The sequence below is a fragment of the Boleophthalmus pectinirostris genome, unplaced genomic scaffold, assembly GCF_026225935.1.
Source record: "Boleophthalmus pectinirostris isolate CB_2022bp ecotype Guang Dong unplaced genomic scaffold, ASM2622593v1 HiC_scaffold_2, whole genome shotgun sequence".
NCBI classification, from domain to species: Eukaryota; Metazoa; Chordata; class Actinopteri; order Gobiiformes; family Gobiidae; genus Boleophthalmus; species Boleophthalmus pectinirostris.
Window position 1 is genome coordinate 33350589 of NW_026571152.1, and position 18354 is coordinate 33368942.

The 18354-nt window shown below is 35.8% G+C and overlaps 1 protein-coding gene across 1 annotated transcript in view; it reads right to left on the minus strand.

The window, feature by feature from the left end:
- si:ch211-236l14.4 (SITS-binding protein) overlaps positions 1-18103 on the minus strand; it is a 33425-nt gene extending 15322 nt beyond the window's left edge. Inside the window, exons 1-3 of the mRNA XM_020931122.2 lie at positions 18075-18103; positions 17351-17993; positions 16343-16514 (exon numbers count right to left, since the gene is read on the minus strand). Coding sequence (XP_020786781.2) covers positions 16343-16514; positions 17351-17821 — 643 coding nt within the window. The 5' untranslated portion in view covers positions 17822-17993; positions 18075-18103. The remainder of the gene's footprint in view (positions 1-16342; positions 16515-17350; positions 17994-18074) is intronic.
- Positions 18104-18354: the final 251 nt, after the last annotated feature.

Genomic DNA, 18354 nt, shown 5'->3' on the forward strand with positions numbered 1-18354 from the left:
AGTTCTGGTTATCTAGTAGGTTACCTAACTAATAAGACAAGTTTCCAGTCCACCATAATTCAAATAAATAGAGATGTGCATGTCTCAAGAACAATGTGGAAAAACAGACAATAAACATATTAAAAATAAACAAAATAAAAAAAATGGTGCATTATAGTGAGGGCCCCAAACTCAAGTTCACCTAGGGCCTCCAAACTGCTAACTCCGCCACAAACATTTGGTTGACTCGGCCCATTTGAGATAATTTGGAATTACAAAATAGACACATGTTATCATTTTACCTCATGCGTGGACTAAAGCTGTATCGCGTTTATTTTAGGTGTTTTTTTAAATGAAATTTTTGGAAGGCAAACTCACTTTTTCATTGCTTGGTCATAACATAAACTCTTACCAGTCAAAACAAAGCTATTTACTGCTTTTTAAAAAGAAATACAATTAATAATACGCAGAATTGAGTTAAGCATTTTGGCCTGGCCCTCCACAAGATTTTCTGTTTCTCATGTGGCTCCATGGAAACAATAATTGTAAGGTAGAGCTGTTTAATGTCATACTGTGGAACATTCCAGGCAAAACAATGACACCTTCATAGAAACAAGCAGGTGACAGACCCTCCAAAAGAAAACCTACACAATGCACCTTTAAACCATGTTGTTACCTCCTCAAAAACATATCTGGAGTTGTGTTTTGTTTCATTCTTAAATGTGAGTTTGAGTAATCCTTTGTTATTAGTCTGTCTGCATCTCCAAAGCTCAAAACACTCTGTTCCACCTTGTGATGTCATGAAGCAGAACTGGGATCAAGTCTTGGTTTGGAAGTCTCAAGTAAGTCTCAAGTCTTTGACCTCAAGTCCGAGTCAAGTCCTAAATGAAATCCAGACAAGTCCAAGTCAAGTCTCGAGTCACTGGCCCATAAGTCCAAGTCAAGTCATCTGATTTGAGCTTCAAGTCATTTCAAGTCTTAAACCAAAGTACCAAATATAGCTTAGATTTTTGCAATTAACATGAATTTTTAGATAAATTGTACTTCAAAAAATCATCAATCGTATTTATATGTGAATATTTATAGAATATATGAGTTGTAGAAATTAATTTAGAATTTTTTCCTTTTTAAATGTCTTGACAAAATCTTAGTGTGAATCATTACAGTCAGAATAGAAAGAATTCAGATTTAAAAGTGTTTCTCGAGTCCGAGTCAGGTCCCAAGTCACTGACCTTTAAGTCCAAGTCGAGTCCCAAGTCGAGTCCATTTTATCAAGTCAAGTCTCAAGTCCTAAAAATACTGACTCAAATCTGACTCGAGTCCAAGTCCTGAAGTGGTAGTTTTCGAGTTAACAGCTACATTTTACCAGCACTTTCTGCATCACCACATGACATCACAAGTTGGAACGCAGTGTTTTCAGTTAGTTTGAGAGAAGAAATCTGCTTAAATATGCAGGAGTTGTGCGTTAAACATGTGTGAATGAAACAAAACACAACTCCAGGTCTGTTTGTGACGAGGATACAACATCATAACACAGATCAGAAAATAGCAAATACTAATATGGGCCCTTTAAGACCCCAGTGCTCGCATTGGCTTTCTGAATCTCTCGTTTCACTGTAGCAGGGCTGTGGTGTGTGAGTGGGTGCATGTATTTCCTTAACAATGGAAACTTATTTCCTATGCCCAACCTCAAAAAATTGATGGCCGCAAAACTGGGGTCCTGCCACAGTTGTAAATTTCCAATCCTCAAAAATGAAACGTGAACTTTCTCTGGTAAATTTGAACCATAAATCATTTTAATGTTTCCAAGGCAACGCTGTTTGTTCTGCGTGAGCTTTACAAGTGTCCCCTCACTGAGCACGTCATATATTTTTCCTGGCAATTTAAGAATCTATAATGATGGCTTTTGTCTGTTTGGATTTTTACGGTTGTTTCCAATGCGAGGAGAAAGAAGGAAATGGAGTGTGTAAAATGGCATACGTGATGGTTTTTATACAGTAGCTGCCTCATACGAGAGATGACAACGCACTCGTAACAAAGCTCCTCTTGGCTTCGCGATTCATAGTCTGAAAAGTTCACTGCTTGCTTGGTGAAGTCATGGACAGCTGCCTGGAGACCTCACACTGACCTGCTGACTAAGATTATGTTTTGGCCTGACCCACTTTACCTGTACGCAGAGGAAAAAATACTCATTACTGTATAAAAAAAAAACTAGGCTTGAGTAAGATTATGTATTAGCCTGTACATGAACCTCAAAATGCTCTGTTCCACCTTGTGATGTTATGAAGAGGATGGTTTCAAGTTTAGAGCGACCATTTACCAGGGCTGAAACAATTCAGATGAATCTAGTGAAGGTGTACGGAGTTTAAAAACACAGTGGAGCAGAGGTGGAGACTTGCAAGTCGTGACTTGGACTCGAGTCAGATTTGAGTCACTATTTTTAGGACTTGAGACTTGACTTGATAAAATGGACTAAGACTTGGGACTCGACTTGGACTTGAAGGTCAGTGACTCGGACATGAGGCCTATGACTTGAGAAGACTTGACACTTCAGACTTTAAAATCTGAATTCTTTCTATTCTGACCATAATGAGTCACACAAAGATCTTGTCAAGACATTTAAAAATGAAAAATTAAAATTTCTACAACACTTATATACTCTGTAAATACTCATATATATTTATACTATGATTTTTTAAGTACAATTTAGTCAAAATTCATGTAAATTGCAAAAATCTAAGCTATATTTGATACTTTGGTTTAAAGACTTGAAACGACTTGAAGCTCAAAGCAGACGACTTGGACTTGACTTGGACTTACGGACCAGTGACTCGAGACTCGACTTGGATTTGCCTGTACTTGACTTGGGTCTTGACTCGGACTTGAGCTCAAAGACTTGCCTAAATATTCAGAGTTTGCGTGTTAAACTTGTGTGAATGAAACTAAAACACAACTCCAGATACAAGTACGTAACAATAACCAAAATATCGTGATATCGTCAAAAGTCTCACAATAATATCATGAACTGTCACAATATGTCGAATCACAAGTTCCTTTGCTTAAATTCATGGTTTTATAGTAGCAACAGTTTAAAAACATAGGGAACTACATATCCCATGATTCATTTCAGTGCAAACAACATGATGAAATATGTTTTTTACTTGAATTCTTGGGATTATGACGGAGATAATTCACACCAAAATCTTGTCAAGGTATTTTAAAAGCAGAAACATGTCCTATCTAAAATTATATCAGCCTCTCCAAAATATCGCAATAAATATCGTACCGTGAGATGCATATCGTGATACCGATAGATTTGGATATTGTTACATCCTTACCAGATACAGTATGTTTGTGATGAGGAAACAACATTATAACATGGATCAGAAAATAACATAATATAGACCTGTTTAACCTCTACATTATATATACATTACATTATATTATTATTATTATTATCATATTATTACAAATACTAGGGCTGTATTTTTCACTGCAAAAAGCAATATCTCTGTGTGTTAACATGACTTAAATTAAAAACTTTAAATTACTTTATTTGAGTAGATTCAAATTATCTACTAATGGAATAAGTGAGGTTTTCCTATTTTAAGCAATATTCCATTTTGTTTCTTATATCACTTGCAAAAAGTTGTTGTTTTTCTTATTTTAAGTGTAGCAAGATGTATTTTGATATTTTACATATTTTCTTACAAAAAGGTCTTGTTTTCTTTGGATAATTTTACTCGTCAAGTGAAATGTACTCAAACTTTTTTTAATTCCAGTCATCTTAACTTGGCTAGATTTTATTTTTGGAACTGTTATTATTACTTAGACTCACTTCATTGTCTTTATTTTTTCTTATTGAAACTTTTTTTCGGCTGTGTTTGCTAAATAATGTGTGCATTGTGTCGCCATGGTAACTGCTGAACACTCTAGCAACAGAGATACATGCAGAACACCCCTGGCCTGATGCAATGTCACTAGGGCTGGGTATCATTAAGAAGTTGCCGATACGATACACACCTCGATACGGTGCACTTTCGGTTCGATACGATATATTTCAAATCGATTCGATACGATTCAATAAAAATAAAGGCTAAATCATGGCTGTGATAATAAAAGTCTTTGTTAAACCACTTCTTGTGCAAAGTTCATATGAAACACAAACATTTTAATCCTCAAAACAGTGAAAATGTCAAATGTGTCACATAAACGAATTTCCTTCCACTGAACAAGCAGCAAAACTGTAGCTCTGTCACAAAATAATTGAATAAAATCTACCAAAAAATACTCTTGGCGATATATCGATACAGCAGCACACGATATCAATACTGTTTCATTATATTAAACGATATTTCTGCACACCCTGAATGTCATAGCAAAGTAAATAAATTCAAAATAAGTAGCAATAAATAAGTAAATAAATAAATAGAATTAAATAATAAATTAAATGTGCATTGTTAAAATTTTCTGCTTGCCTTTTCAATTACAGATATTTTTTCTTATTCTTCAAAAATCCATATATTCTTACTGTGAGCGGGGTCGCCTGTCCACAGATCTGAGGTGTAATATACATATATATTTTTTTTTTTTTAATGATGCATAAAAATAACTTGCTGTTGAAATGCAAGAAGAAAGTGTCTGTTTTTGTAGTTTTGGTCCTATGCACTTTTAATCAGAATTCCACCTCAAGTTTTCTAACATAACTGAGCTCGTTTCCATGGAGAAATCAAACCCTTCACGAAAAAAGTTACGTACTGCACCAAATTTTAATCGAGATCGAGATTCAGTCCTTTCTAAACGTCAATGATCAGCTTTCTTTTTAATCGAGAGGCCCACAGCCAGTCCTCTTTCAGTAAAAGTGTGTGGTTTGGAGCAGAGTTCAAACTTTGGAGGAAGAACTTGTATTTATTTATAAAAGGAAAGCGATTTTTATAGTTTGAAATAAAAAATAGCATTCAGAATTGACCGATGAGGATTTAGTGGAACAAAATTCAGCCCTTCAGATATAAGTGCGAGGGTTCACTTTGGGTTCGACTGTCTGAGGCCTCTGAACGTTTATATATAGTGTGTTAACAAACTCTATTTACTTCAGTTTATGGTTTAGTTTACTTCACTAGTTTAGTTTTCTGGTTTAGTTCTGGTTTAGACTCAGTGTAGTCTTAGTTTATTGCTGTTTATTCCTGGTTTAGTCTGGTTAAGACCTGGTTTAGCCTGGTTTAGTCTGGCTTAGTCTTGATTTAGTCCTGTTTGAGTCCCAGTTTAGTCCTCATTTAGTCTCAATGTAGTCTTGGTTTAGTTCTGATTTAGTCCTTTTTTAGTCTTGGTTTAGTTTGGATGTGGTCCTTTTTTAGTCCTGGTTTAGTTTCGATGTGGTCTTGGTTTAGCCCTGGTTTAGTCCTGGTTTAGTCCTGGTTAAGACCTGGTTTAGTCCTGGTTTAGTCTTGGCTTAGTCTTGATTTAGTCCTGTTTGAGTCCCAGTTTAGTCCTCATTTAGTCTCAATGTAGTCTTGGTTTAGTTCTGATTTAGTCCTTTTTTAGTCTTGGTTTAGTTTGGATGTGGTCCTAGTTTAGCCCTGGTTTAGTCTCGATGTAGTCTTGGTTTAGTTCTGGTTTAGTCCTTTTTTAGTCCTGGTTTAGTTTCGATGTGGTCTTGGTTTAGCCCTGGTTTAGTCCTGGTTTAGTTCTGGTTTAGTCTTGATGTAGTCTTGGTTTAGTCCTGTTTTAGTCCTGGTTTAGTTCTGGTTTAGTAATGATTTAGCCCTGGTTTAGTCTTCATTTAGTCTCGATGTAGTTTTATTTTAGTCCTGGTTTAGTCTCAATGTAGTCTTGGTTTAGCCCTGATTTAGTCCTGGTTTAGTCATGATTTAGCCCTGGTTTAGTTCTGGTTTAGTCCTGTTTTAGTTCTGGTTTAGTCATGATTTAGCCTTGGTTTAGTCCTAGTTTAGTCCTGTTTTAGTCTCAATGTAGTCTTGGATTAGGCTTGGTTTAGTTCTGGTTTAGTCCTGTTTGAGTCCTGTTTTAGTCTTGATGTATTCTTGGTTTAGCCCTGGTTTAGTCCTGGTTTAATCTTGTTTTAGTCCTGGTTTTCTAGTGGATGGTCCGCTGTTTATTCTTTCCCTTGAATGTTCCACAGTATGGCATTAAACATCTATTCAATTTTATCAATTACATTTGTTTTTATTGCTAAAAAACACCATAAAAACACCAAAATACTTAAGAATACCATAAAAAAAAAAACACATATTCTTTCTGTGAGTCGAGTCGCTTCTCCACAGATCTGACCTGGCAGTAACGTGGACTTGTTTTCATAGATATCAACAAGTTTAATGCCATACTGTGGGAAATTCCAGGCAGTAAAACATCTCTATGGAGACAACCAGATAGCAGTAAGACAGTTCACGTTTACTGAAACTGCTTTGGAAAATAAATAGTAGTAGTAGTAATTTTTAGTATCCTCAAAACAAAACAAAAAATAAAAAATACTGTGAAGTTAATCATTTAAAATAACATACAATTTTACCACTATGTCTGATCTTATTCAACATATTTTCAGCAGTAAAAAAAAAAGCAATGTATCAGTTAATATATGCCCATTATATAACTCCTCATCTTTATCTTTCTGTTTTGCTTGGCTGCTTCTCTCTTAGAAATTCAATAACAAACGGCCAATAAAACTTTTTTTTTCTTAAATGGAAAAATTGAGTCAGCAATAAGAGGGACTTCAAATGAAAATAATAACAGTGAATCATGTGAAAAATGGTTTACAGCGCTGGTTTATTGTGGTCCAAAAGAGTAAAGGCACAGTTATAGTGATAATAGAGTAACTTACGACTGGAGCCTGTTGTACAAACACAAACACCGCTCCATGTTTCCTTATTTGTAACGACGACTGGAGCTTCTTTTGGTCTCTGCTCCAAGTTTTATCACGTGTAGTAAAAGGGCATGGAAATTATAACACAGGTATTTCCTTTTAAAGCGCCTGTGACAGATGTTTAAAGCTGCATTGTGTAACTTTTCTGGTGGAGGGTCCGTCAAATAGTTTTCAAACTCCGCGGAGATGTTATTGCTTTGTCTAGAATGTTTTCGCAGTGTGGTGTTAAACATTTCTAACTTTATTCGAGAGCAAACCTGACCAAGTTACAGGTCAGATCTGTGGAGAGGCGACCCCGCTCACAGTCAGAATGTTGTTTTTTGAGGTATTTTTGAGCTGTAAAACCACTTGTGATTGAATAAATGTAACATAGAGCTGTTTAATGTCATACTGTGGAACATTTCAGCCAAAGTAATGACATTTTCATAGAAAAAAAGAAAATGATGGACCCTCAACCAAAAAGTTACACAGTGCGCCTTTAAGATTTTTTTTTTGTTTTCCCAGTTTGGCTGTTTTTTAGGTTTGAAATTTTACTTTCTGGTTGGAAATTTTTAGACTGGTTCATCAGCTGGTTTCACTTTGTAGAAACTGTCTGACCTTGCATTGTTAGAATTCGTTCGCTCGACAGTAGGCGGGTACTTTTTTGTATTTAACCAATCACTGCTATTTGGTCGTGACGTTTGTAATGTGCCACCAACGGGACTAACTGGTACCTTAAGCTTTTCCCAAATCCTGTAGGAAGAAGGACAATAACGTCTTTCCCCTTGATAAAATTCACCAAACATTCTCTTTGTTCCGGCTTTAAATCCTCGATCTCGGGAATCTTTGCCAACACAGAAAGTCTGGCTCTTCTCTGATTGGATGATGCTCGGACTCTCACTTCCGGGGTTTTTGCAAACCGTCTTGTGTATTTTGATTCCTGACCTAATCGCTGGAGAGAAATGAAATTGAGCGGAGGCACTAGGTAGAAAATTGCGACTTCACACTAGAGAATTTTATAACTTAACAAAACTTCTGTAATGTACACAGAAATTATTATCTGAAAAAATACAAATATAAAAGAAAACACCTTTATTTTGTTGAAATCATGTTTAAATTGTGAGAAAAAATGTGTTGCTAGTGTGTAAATTGTGCCAAACTTTTCAAAAAGAATTCTCCCTGCTGTGATGCCATCAGTGTTTTCTCTCTACGTCCTGTAATTTTCAACATATTTTTCAACTTTTCTTCACAAATTCCTTCTTGATTAGAGTAAAACTATAATTTATATTTACATTAGTTATAATCCCACCAAATTAAATCAAAACTAGAAAAGCACTCAGAGAGCGCAGACCTCCGCCAAGGACTACCCCCATTTTTTATATAAATTGCGATAAAATCAGTCTTCTGGATCAGATCCGGATCAGCCTTTGGAATATGAAAGAGGATCAATTGTCCATCCCTGAGTCAAATTTCATGGGGTTTGGTCAATAATTAACCGAGATATTGAGAAACAAAATTTTTGGCCCCATTTACCACAATGTTAACTAAAATTTCAAAGTGATCCAGAATCCGGGATTTCTTCCGGATCACCCCCAAAATGAAATCAGTTCTTCCTTTTCACATTTCCAACAAATCCTGAAAATTTCATCAAAATCGGTCCATAACTTTTTGAGTTATGTTGCTAACAGACAAACAAACAAACAAACAAACAAACAAACAAACAAACAGACAAACAGACAAACGCCGGCAAAAACATAACCTCCTTGGCAGAGGTAATTAAAGAATTATAAAAATCTGTCATACGCACTTTAAATATGTACAGTATCTATACAGGATTCTGGGTTCTGTTCAGTTGTTTTCAGTATCAGTACTTCAACACTAATGGTTTGCAATTTATACTGTAAGCACTGCTCTGTCTGTTACTCAAATTACACGTAATCTGAGTTTTATTTTAACACAATCTGACCAGAAAGGAACTACAACAATGATGTACTGAAAATGTGCTGTTTAAATCCATTTTGTAGTTTTTCTTCAGTTTTCAGACAATCTTAAAACTTTTTTGTCTGTTTCCTAACGTGTGCATTGTGTCTCCACGGTAACTGCTGAACATTTTGCCAATAGAGATGCATCGGGAAAAGGCCGTAATCAGTTTTTTCCATTATTCACATATAACACTAATGCGAAAACTGAAAAACTGAATGGTTATCTTTTTGTTTGTTTTTTTCATTTTGGTTTAGGAGACAAATAAAGTTGTTAAATATATCAAGTTGTTTTTTTGTTTTCTTATTTTTCGTTTTATTTTGAAAAACAGATGAACGAATGATACACAGATTCATATCCAAGTCTCACAATACGATACTATCACGGTATGAACCTCAGTTTACGATATTTATTGCGATATCGTGGGAAAGCTCACGATTAGGGATGTAACAATATCCAAATCTCTCATCTCATGGTACAATACTTATTGCGATATTTTGTGGAGGCTAAACATCTAAAACTGTTAATATGATACTTTTTCCTCTTAAAATGCCTTGACAAGACTTAATACAAAGGACTACGACTTAAAAGTGCTTAGAACTGTTACTTCTTCTTGTAGTCTGCATTGAAATGGAGCAAAGGATCATGGTCTATGTAGTTCCCTCTGTCTTTTTTTAGCTATTGCTGCACCATAACTCTTAATTTAAGCAAAGAGACTTGTAATTCGATATATTGTGATGATCCATGATATTATTGTGAGAACTCTGACGATACGATATCACGATATTTCTTTTATTGTTACATCCCTAGAGATACATGTAGAATACCCCCAACATGATGTAACTGCAAAATATCAATGCTTACACCTTTGTTGCATTTATTATTACATTTAGAGTCATAAAACCACTTATTATTTTAAAAAGACTGCCTTAAAAACTGTATATAAAAAGAAAAATATAGTACAGTATATATATTTTTGGTAGTGGCAGTATAGTTTTTGATCAAAAGAAACCAGAAAAGTTCTTGTAGAGGTATAAAAGTGAAAAAAATACATCCCACACTCAGCCTTCGTCAGATATTTTTCTTGCTTTGGACCACAGTTTACCAAAACCAAGAAAAATACCTGACTATCTGCTTTCTTTCTTTTTTTTTTTTTTTTTTTTTTTTTCCGAAACATTATTTTAAAATTAAACAAAAGCTTTTGGACCTCGCCCATCTGACTGTGCTTTACATTTTTGTAAGTGTCTGTTGTAAGGCCCTTGTGGAACAGTTTAGATCGAAATAAGAGGCCATTGTTCTTTATTAGTTACCAAGAATCAGCTCCTGCCGACTTGATGACTTGAGCAAAACTTTGTATTGTAAATCAATTATGCAGAGAAAGTAGAAATAATGACTGGAGACGGAAGGTTTCTCTCGCATTGGTTATATTCTTTTTAGTCTGTATCTGTTCTTAGAAGCCTGATCTCTGTTTAGATGAAGACAGGTAAAGTTCCAGACATTGGCTTTATTCTAAAATATCATGGTACCTCTTCAGCCTTATTTATACAATTTAATTTGTGCATGATTTGTGTAAAATCTGTCAATCTTCCAGGTAGGATCCATGGAAAAACGAGAAATTCAACATGTCAACTAGACAAAAATAAACTTTTGTCCAGTTAAACTATTGCATTTCTCCTTTTGCTTTGTGCATCATTTGTATTTTAATGTGTATTGTTGTTGTGTACCCATAGTGAACGATCTATTGAGAGTGAGAACAGTTTTACTAATAAAAATACTCGTACTCAGGGGGAACACCTTCAAATATAACATAATATAATATAATAACAAGATTTTTTGATTGCTTATTTTTCAATTTTATTTTGACTTGTACATTTACATTTATATAATTATGTCTTATTTGACACCAGTCTCTTTTGTGCTATTTATTTAGAATTTATTATTACCATTTATATGTTTTTCTCTTTGTTATGGTATTATTTTGTGATGTGTGAGCTTCTGTGTCCAAATAATTTCCCTTGTGGATCAATAAAGTTTGTCTAAGTCTAACAAAGAGCAAAAATGTAAAAAATAAGTATAAAAATTTAAATAAATCAATCAATTAAGGGTGCTTTGTGTAATTTTTCTGCTTGTTGCTTTGCTGTTTCATTTACAGATGATTTTTTTCCCACAAAAATCCATATTCTCACTGTAAGCAGGGTCGCTTCTCCACAGATCTGAGGTGTAACACACATAAAAAAAACTTTACTGATGTGTAAAAAGTGTGTGTTTTTGTGTTTTGGTCCTACGCACTTTTAACCAGAATTCTTCACGTTTTCTAACCTCAAAGGGAAGGCAGTTTTTACTTCTTCACGTTATCGATTTTGACAGCGTTTGTTTTCGTCTAATATTACAAATCAACCCATGAATAATTAACTTGTAAATGGAGCTGAACAGTGACCACTTCCCCCACTTCCGGTAGTAAAATTTCCATTAATTTTTCCCACAAACATTCTGAGAAATTGAAATGTTAAGAGTTCAGGGGAGGATAACCAACTACGTGTTAACTAATATCCATAAGGTGGTTGTTTTAAATCCAAAATGCACATATAAAAACACAAGATTTGGTAAATTGCTTTAATAACTTAGCAGTTTATCAGTTTCTAAATACATTTATAGGTCTTGTGGTCAATTAATATAATTTTTTTGAAAAGTCTATGGGAAAAATGTATGAGAAAATTAATTCTGGAAGACAGTTGAGGTCGATATAAGTACATATAAGAGACAAAGATATTTTTCGAGTTTACACAAATGGAATTATGACCCCGGATAAAAGGCTGCATTTCTAAACACAGTTAAATCATGACCCTACTACTACTGTTGCTTTTTAATACCACAGTGAAGATATTTTATTATGCTCTAAATATGGAAGGCACGGAATATGTAATCATATTCAGGACAACTATGTACTTAAGTATTCTAAATATTAAAACAATGCAGATGAAATAACAGTAGCCTTTATTATTCTCTTTAGACTTTAACTTGAACAAAGTTACTAATCTGAGGCAGTTATTGTAACCCTTTTTGACCATTATTCGTCACGGCTTTAAACAATTCATTTTCTCCAAAACAAATTCAACTTATGCCATTTACCAAAATAAACATAAGTTGTGTTTGAGAACCAGCACAAACTTTAAACTACCGCAGTAAGTGTAATAGTTAGTCCACTGTCCCTGAGGTCCAGAGCAGTATTCCCTGGGGCTGTACACTGAAACAAACAGATGACGGTAAATATATCATTTAATGCTCCAATTGACATAGTCTCCATAGCTGAGCATCAGTCTGCTATGCTCAGTATGTGGCGGTAAATGGTTCCTTGGCAACATTCAAACAGACGGCCTCTGGGGGTGAACTCCCTCAGTGTATTTTTCAGTGCAAAGCTAAACATAAACATTACAGGCTCCTGATAATTAGCGATACACGGTGGAAAGAGATTTAAGTCATGTGACCGTGGGCTAAAGCTGACCAGAGTTACGTAAGATCCTCAGCGTGGACCTACAGAACGACCGCGGACGTAGAGTCTGTGAGCACGACAATGTGAAAACATGTGAGCAGAGATTCAGAACTGCTCCAGAACAACAAGAACCAGCCTCTGCATTCAGATCTGTGACGTCTGCGGATACAGAAATCAGCGCAGCGCAAACGGAACAAAGTAAAAGTAGTAAAAATAAGTAAATGTAACTGAGTAAATGGATACTTTTTACTTTTACTTCACAGGTAAAAGTATCTGTGCTTTCTTGAACAGGACTGAAATGTAAACGCTTTTTTTATTATTGTCTGAAACCTGCTGAAATGGTCGAGGTGTTTATTTTTCACACATTTATGGTCTGAGCAAACACAAATATACAAAATAAAAACATCTAGGAATAAAACTATCAATTTAGTTGTTTCTACTGAACAAAATTCACTACATTTGAAGCTTTATTAGATCTCAAACTACTCTCAAAACACTTTAACTTTTTACTCTTTAGGCATTTTTACTGAAGTTGATTTTTTCATGTGATACTTTTACTTCTTACTTTTATTATTTTGCTCCAGTATCTGCATTTTTATTTTTATTTAAGTGTCAAAACTGAGTACTTCTTCCACAAATAACAAAAATACTGTGGGGAGTGGACAATATACTACTTCATAATAAGATATAGAGCAAAGAAATACTATCAATGTTACAATAAATGTTTCGTACTCCAGTGAGATACAAAATCCCACACACTAAACAGTTACAGAGTGTTTCCTCATCATTTGCTTTAACGGTTGAAGCGCAAAAGATGAGGAAACACATTGTGCCTGTTCAGTTGTCAGTGTGAAAAGTTTAACCATATCATCTTTTTCAAGCAGGGCCCATTGCACAAAATCACCCCACATAACTGAATTATAACGGAGCATAAGGTCCACGTCCACGGCGCTTTTTAATAGAAACAAAAGGCAATTACCCGGCGCTGCTAAGAGTTAATTTAAGACGCTAAAGATCCTTTGTACTCTAATCTCCGTATTAATAAACCAGCATACCACAGACCGGATTGCGCTCTATTTGTGGAGCCATGGTTCACTGAAGTTAAAGGTGCACTGTGCAACTTTTCTGGTGGAGGCTCCGCTACCTGCTTGTCTCCGTGGTGATGTTATTGCTTTTGCCTGGAATAGACAAATGCTCTATGGTTTGACTTTAAATACAGTGTTGGGGAGTAACAGATTACATGTACCGGAGTTATGTAATCAGAGTACAAATTATGAGTAACTGTATTCAGTTACAGTTACTCTTTCCATGAGTGGTAATTGGATTACAGTTACTTTGCTGAAATAAATGGATTACATAGTGGTATTTTCCTGTTTTTACATTTTGGGCTAAACCAGGACTAAACCCAGGACTAAACCCAGGACTAAACCAGGTCTAAACCAGGACTAAACCCAGGACTAAACCAGGTCTAAACCAGGACTAAACCCAGGACTAAACCCAGGACTAAACCAGGACTAAACCAGGTCTAAACCAGAACTAACACCAGGACTAAACCCAGGACTAAACCAGGTCTAAACCAGGACTAAACCCAGGACTAAACCAGGACTAAACCAGGTCTAAACCAGGACTAAACCAGGACTAAACCAGGTCTAAACCAGGACTAAACCCAGGACTAAACCAGGACTAAACCAGGTCTAAACCAGGACTAAACCAGGACTAAACCAGGACTAAACCAGGTCTAAACCAGGACTAAACCAGATCTAAACCAGGTCTAAACCAGGACTAAACCAGGTCTAAACCAGGACTAAAACCAGGACTAAACCAGGACTAAAACAGAATTTGACAGGACCATGCCGTGCGGACCGTGTCTCCTCGTCTTCTATCAATAATATTTTTAAATCGGTTAAGGAAAGACTCGGCTTTTTATTTTCTTTTAGACAAAACGTCTTATGTGAAGATTTCCTCGTCTTGGTTCTCTACAGCAAATCAAGTAATCCAAAGTATTCTGATTACTTTACTCACTTTAAGTAATTTATTGGATTACGTAACAAACTACATTTTGGTGTATGGAATCTGGAATCTGTAGGGGAATACATTTGAAAAGTAACCTTCCCAACACTGTTTAAACATCTTGCATTTATTCACTTCAGGTGTTTCTATCGCTCAAAAATACAAAAGTTTCTTCTGTGAATAGGGACGACTCTCCACAGATCTGACCTGTAATGCAACGTGGCGGATCCTCCACTACAAATGTGACACAGTTGCACCTTTAACATGTGAAATTAAACCATTTTCGACACAAAATCACAAACAAACAGGCTGGGGAGAGTCAGGGGATAAGAAAACACCTGCATCCACAGGGCTTCCCTCACAGCCAGGATTTACGCCACAGTGTAGGGCTCCGCAGGGTCAGATTTCTCCTGTCATGGGGCTCTCCCACACCAGCACTGACAGCAACAAAACAGCTGGTACTCTAACAATTTCAAATAAACACTACAAAAGCCATATCGAGGTGTGTTAAAATGACTTAAATTAAGAACATTTAATTTAATTTGAGCTGATTCAGCTGGACAAATACAATTATCTACCAATGGAACAAGTGTGTTTTTTCTTAATTCAGGCAAAGTTATATTTTGGTTCTTATTTTAAGTATTTTAAGAGTTGTTGTTTTTCTTATCTTTAGTGTAACTACATGTATTTTCATATTTTAACTACAAAAAAGTCTAAACTTGGTTAGATTTTAGTTTTTGCAGTGCACTTTCGAAACATTTTTTTTTTTGTTGTTGGTCTAAATCAGTGCTGTAACATAACAAAGTAAAAATAGCAAAGTACTTAAGTATACATTTTAAGTATCTGTACTTAAGTAGATTTTTTTTTTTTACTTTTACTTCACTACATTTGAGAGCAGGTATCTGTACTTTCTACTCCATGACATTTTGAACAGGATTGAAAAAGTTAAAGTATTTAGATTTTAGTTTGAGTCCTTAAAACACATTTGTGGTTTAAAATATACAAATAAAAACAGGTAGGAAAAAAATATAATTTCAGTTGTTTCTGCTGAACAAAGTACAGCACAAGTTTTGATCAAAAATACTACATTTGAAGCCTTAAAATACCTCAAAATAAATGTAAAATACTCTTAATTTTTACTGTTTAAATACATTTATAAACAGGTTATTTAATACTTTTACTTGAGCTTTTTTCATGTGATACTTTTACTTTTTCTTGAGTATTTTCTTGCTCTGGTATCTGTATTTTTACTTTAGCAACAAAATTGAGTACTTCTTCCACCACTGGTCCAAATAGGTTTGTCATGATAAAACATTTTAAAAACACAATACTGTTTATTGCTACAAGGAAATATCACAATAAATAAAAATATTGAAACTACTTTGTACCACTAACATAATAAAAATAAAGCAGATTAAAAGTAAAACGTTTTTTTTTTTAAATACAGTATCATTAAAATGCATGAGCTGCAATGAATAAATTGTAGAATGAACCAATAATTAGTCATAGAAGTTACTCCTATCTTACTGTATTACATGAAAAAATTGCAGAAATCTCCCCACTACTGCAACAAAAATATGCACACAATAAATACTGAACCCCAAAATATATTAAAAATGCATTGTGTAACTTTTCAGGTGGAGGATTTGTCAAATGCTTTTCTCCATGGAGATGTTATTTCTTTGTCTGGAATATTTTAGAGTATGGCATTAAACCTTTCTATTTTCATGGCCACCAAACCAGACCAAGTTACAGGTTAGATCTGTGGAAAGGCGACCAAGCTCACAGTCAGAATGCCTGTTTTTCTAGGTATTTTTGAACAATAAAACCACCTGTAACTTAATAAATGTAATGTAGAGCTGTTTAATGTCACACTGTGGAACATTCCTGGCAGAAGAAGTAGGTGAAGGACCCTCCACTAGAAAAGTTACACAATGCACCTTTAAGTCGATATAGTAATTAAACAAGAAAAAACAGGAAACAGTTCAAAGTATTTTTCTGTATTTTATATCTTGATGATTGCGACTTACCTGAGGACCCCAGAAAGTATCGTTCAAGCACAGATCCAAATCCAGACGGGTTGTTCCTCAGATCACTCACAATAAAAGGCTGCATTGTTGCATTCTGGTCATTAATGGGCCAAGTCTGCCCCTTCACACTGGCTCCACCGTACCAGGACACATTAGCCATGGAGAAGCAGTCCTACGCACAACCACACTCCAGTTACAGACAGAATTTACTCAATAAACATCATACATATAGTAAGGTGTATGAAAATATTTAGATTTTTTGGAGGGGAAAATAAATGTTTGAGCACACATGTTTTAAGGGTAAATAATGCAAAGAAAGTATCTTAAATAAATTATAAAATTTAACCTACAACCCAAACAGAAAAAAATATAATGATAATACTATAAAAACTGGTCTGTGAGCTAGGTGACTTGGAGCAAGATGCTGTAAATTGGCAAGTAATATATTTTTGTGCTCTGTACCTTTACACATCACGTGCCACGGATTTAACATTGAACTCGTTGATAAGTTTATTAAACAATATGAGCAACATGTGACCTGGTGTTACAGACAGGAATGTTCCAGGGGCACAGATTAACCTCTAAACATCCCAATAGCTTTAATAATCAGGCCTGAGGAAAGAACATGCAATACTGCGTTGAGCAGAACCAGAACTCATGGACTGGATTTGACTTGAAACTGTTCAGTCATCCATGGGCAATCAAGCTTAATGTCGCATACTTCCAGCACAAAACTACTAGAGTCTGCACTAAAAATACAAAAAATATCAGACTGCGATAATAATGCAACTTGAATTTTAATATGCCATTTTATGAATTAAAATTGAATCCTGTATTCATTTGTGACGTGTCCAAGTCACTTTATTGTAATTGTTATTAATTGAAACTATGAAAGCGCAAAGCGCACGCTTTTTATTTTAGAAATATAAATGCATTCTTTGCCTCCTTGAAAACCTGATCCTGTATCTAAAGGGGCTTTCCATCCATACATTTGAAAACTATTCTTACCTTTAGCTGCACATGGCAGTGCACCGGCGTCCAGCTCATGCTGTAGCACTCGCTCTCTGTCTCCTCGTTCACTTCCAACGAGATCTTCACCTCGGCCACAGAGTCCCACGTGTAGCAGAACTCAGTCTTATTGAGCCAGCACAGATTCCTCACGAACGGAACCTCCACGTCCGGGTTCCCAACGTTGCCCACGTCTATCTCCACGTACGTGGTGTCCTCGGTCAGCGTTTGAATGACCAGTGAATGGGTCCTCCTCTCCCAGATGAGTCCGCTAAAAGTCCCCCGGAGAATCCAGTTCTTGTTGGGCTGGTCCACCACTTGCCAGTATATGATCCCTATGGTCATCACGAAGAAGACGGCCACCCCAAGGCAGGCAATCGCTCCTTTCCAGGTCTCGTTCATCTCCTTCAATCCCGTGTCCCATGTTACCTCTGGGATGGGGCTGGGGTTCCTATTTCGAGCGTGGGGCATGTTGACTTTGAGATCAGCAAAGAATCACAAAACACTAAAAAAATCTGTAGAAATGTGCTGCTTCATCATCATCATGCCATGATGCTGTTCATGGTGAGGCTTGTTGGATAAAACAGCCTACACTTTAATCCGCTTAAACTTTTGGATTTTTTTGCGCAATAGTGCCAGTGACCTGTCATGTGAAAAAGGCTGTGAGAAATGACCAAACGCCTCACTCGTTAAAACACACAGTATGAATAAATAAGAGACTTACCACATACTGCTGCAGTTTGAAATGAATTGGGTTTGTATTTTGCATTGGCTGCAGTGAGCTGTGAGCAGCCCCAGAGCCGGGTTTGGCAGCAATGCCTACGAATAGCTCCTATGAGACCGTCTTGCTTGCCCTGCACTTTCTGACGTAACGCAGAGCCGTTTCTTCACAGGCAAAGGTAGAGCGGGGAAAAGAAGAGGGGAATTAGGCGTGTTTTAGGTTAGTCCAAACTAGAAGCCATAATGAACTGAGAAGCACCCCACAAAACACAGTGACAGCGATC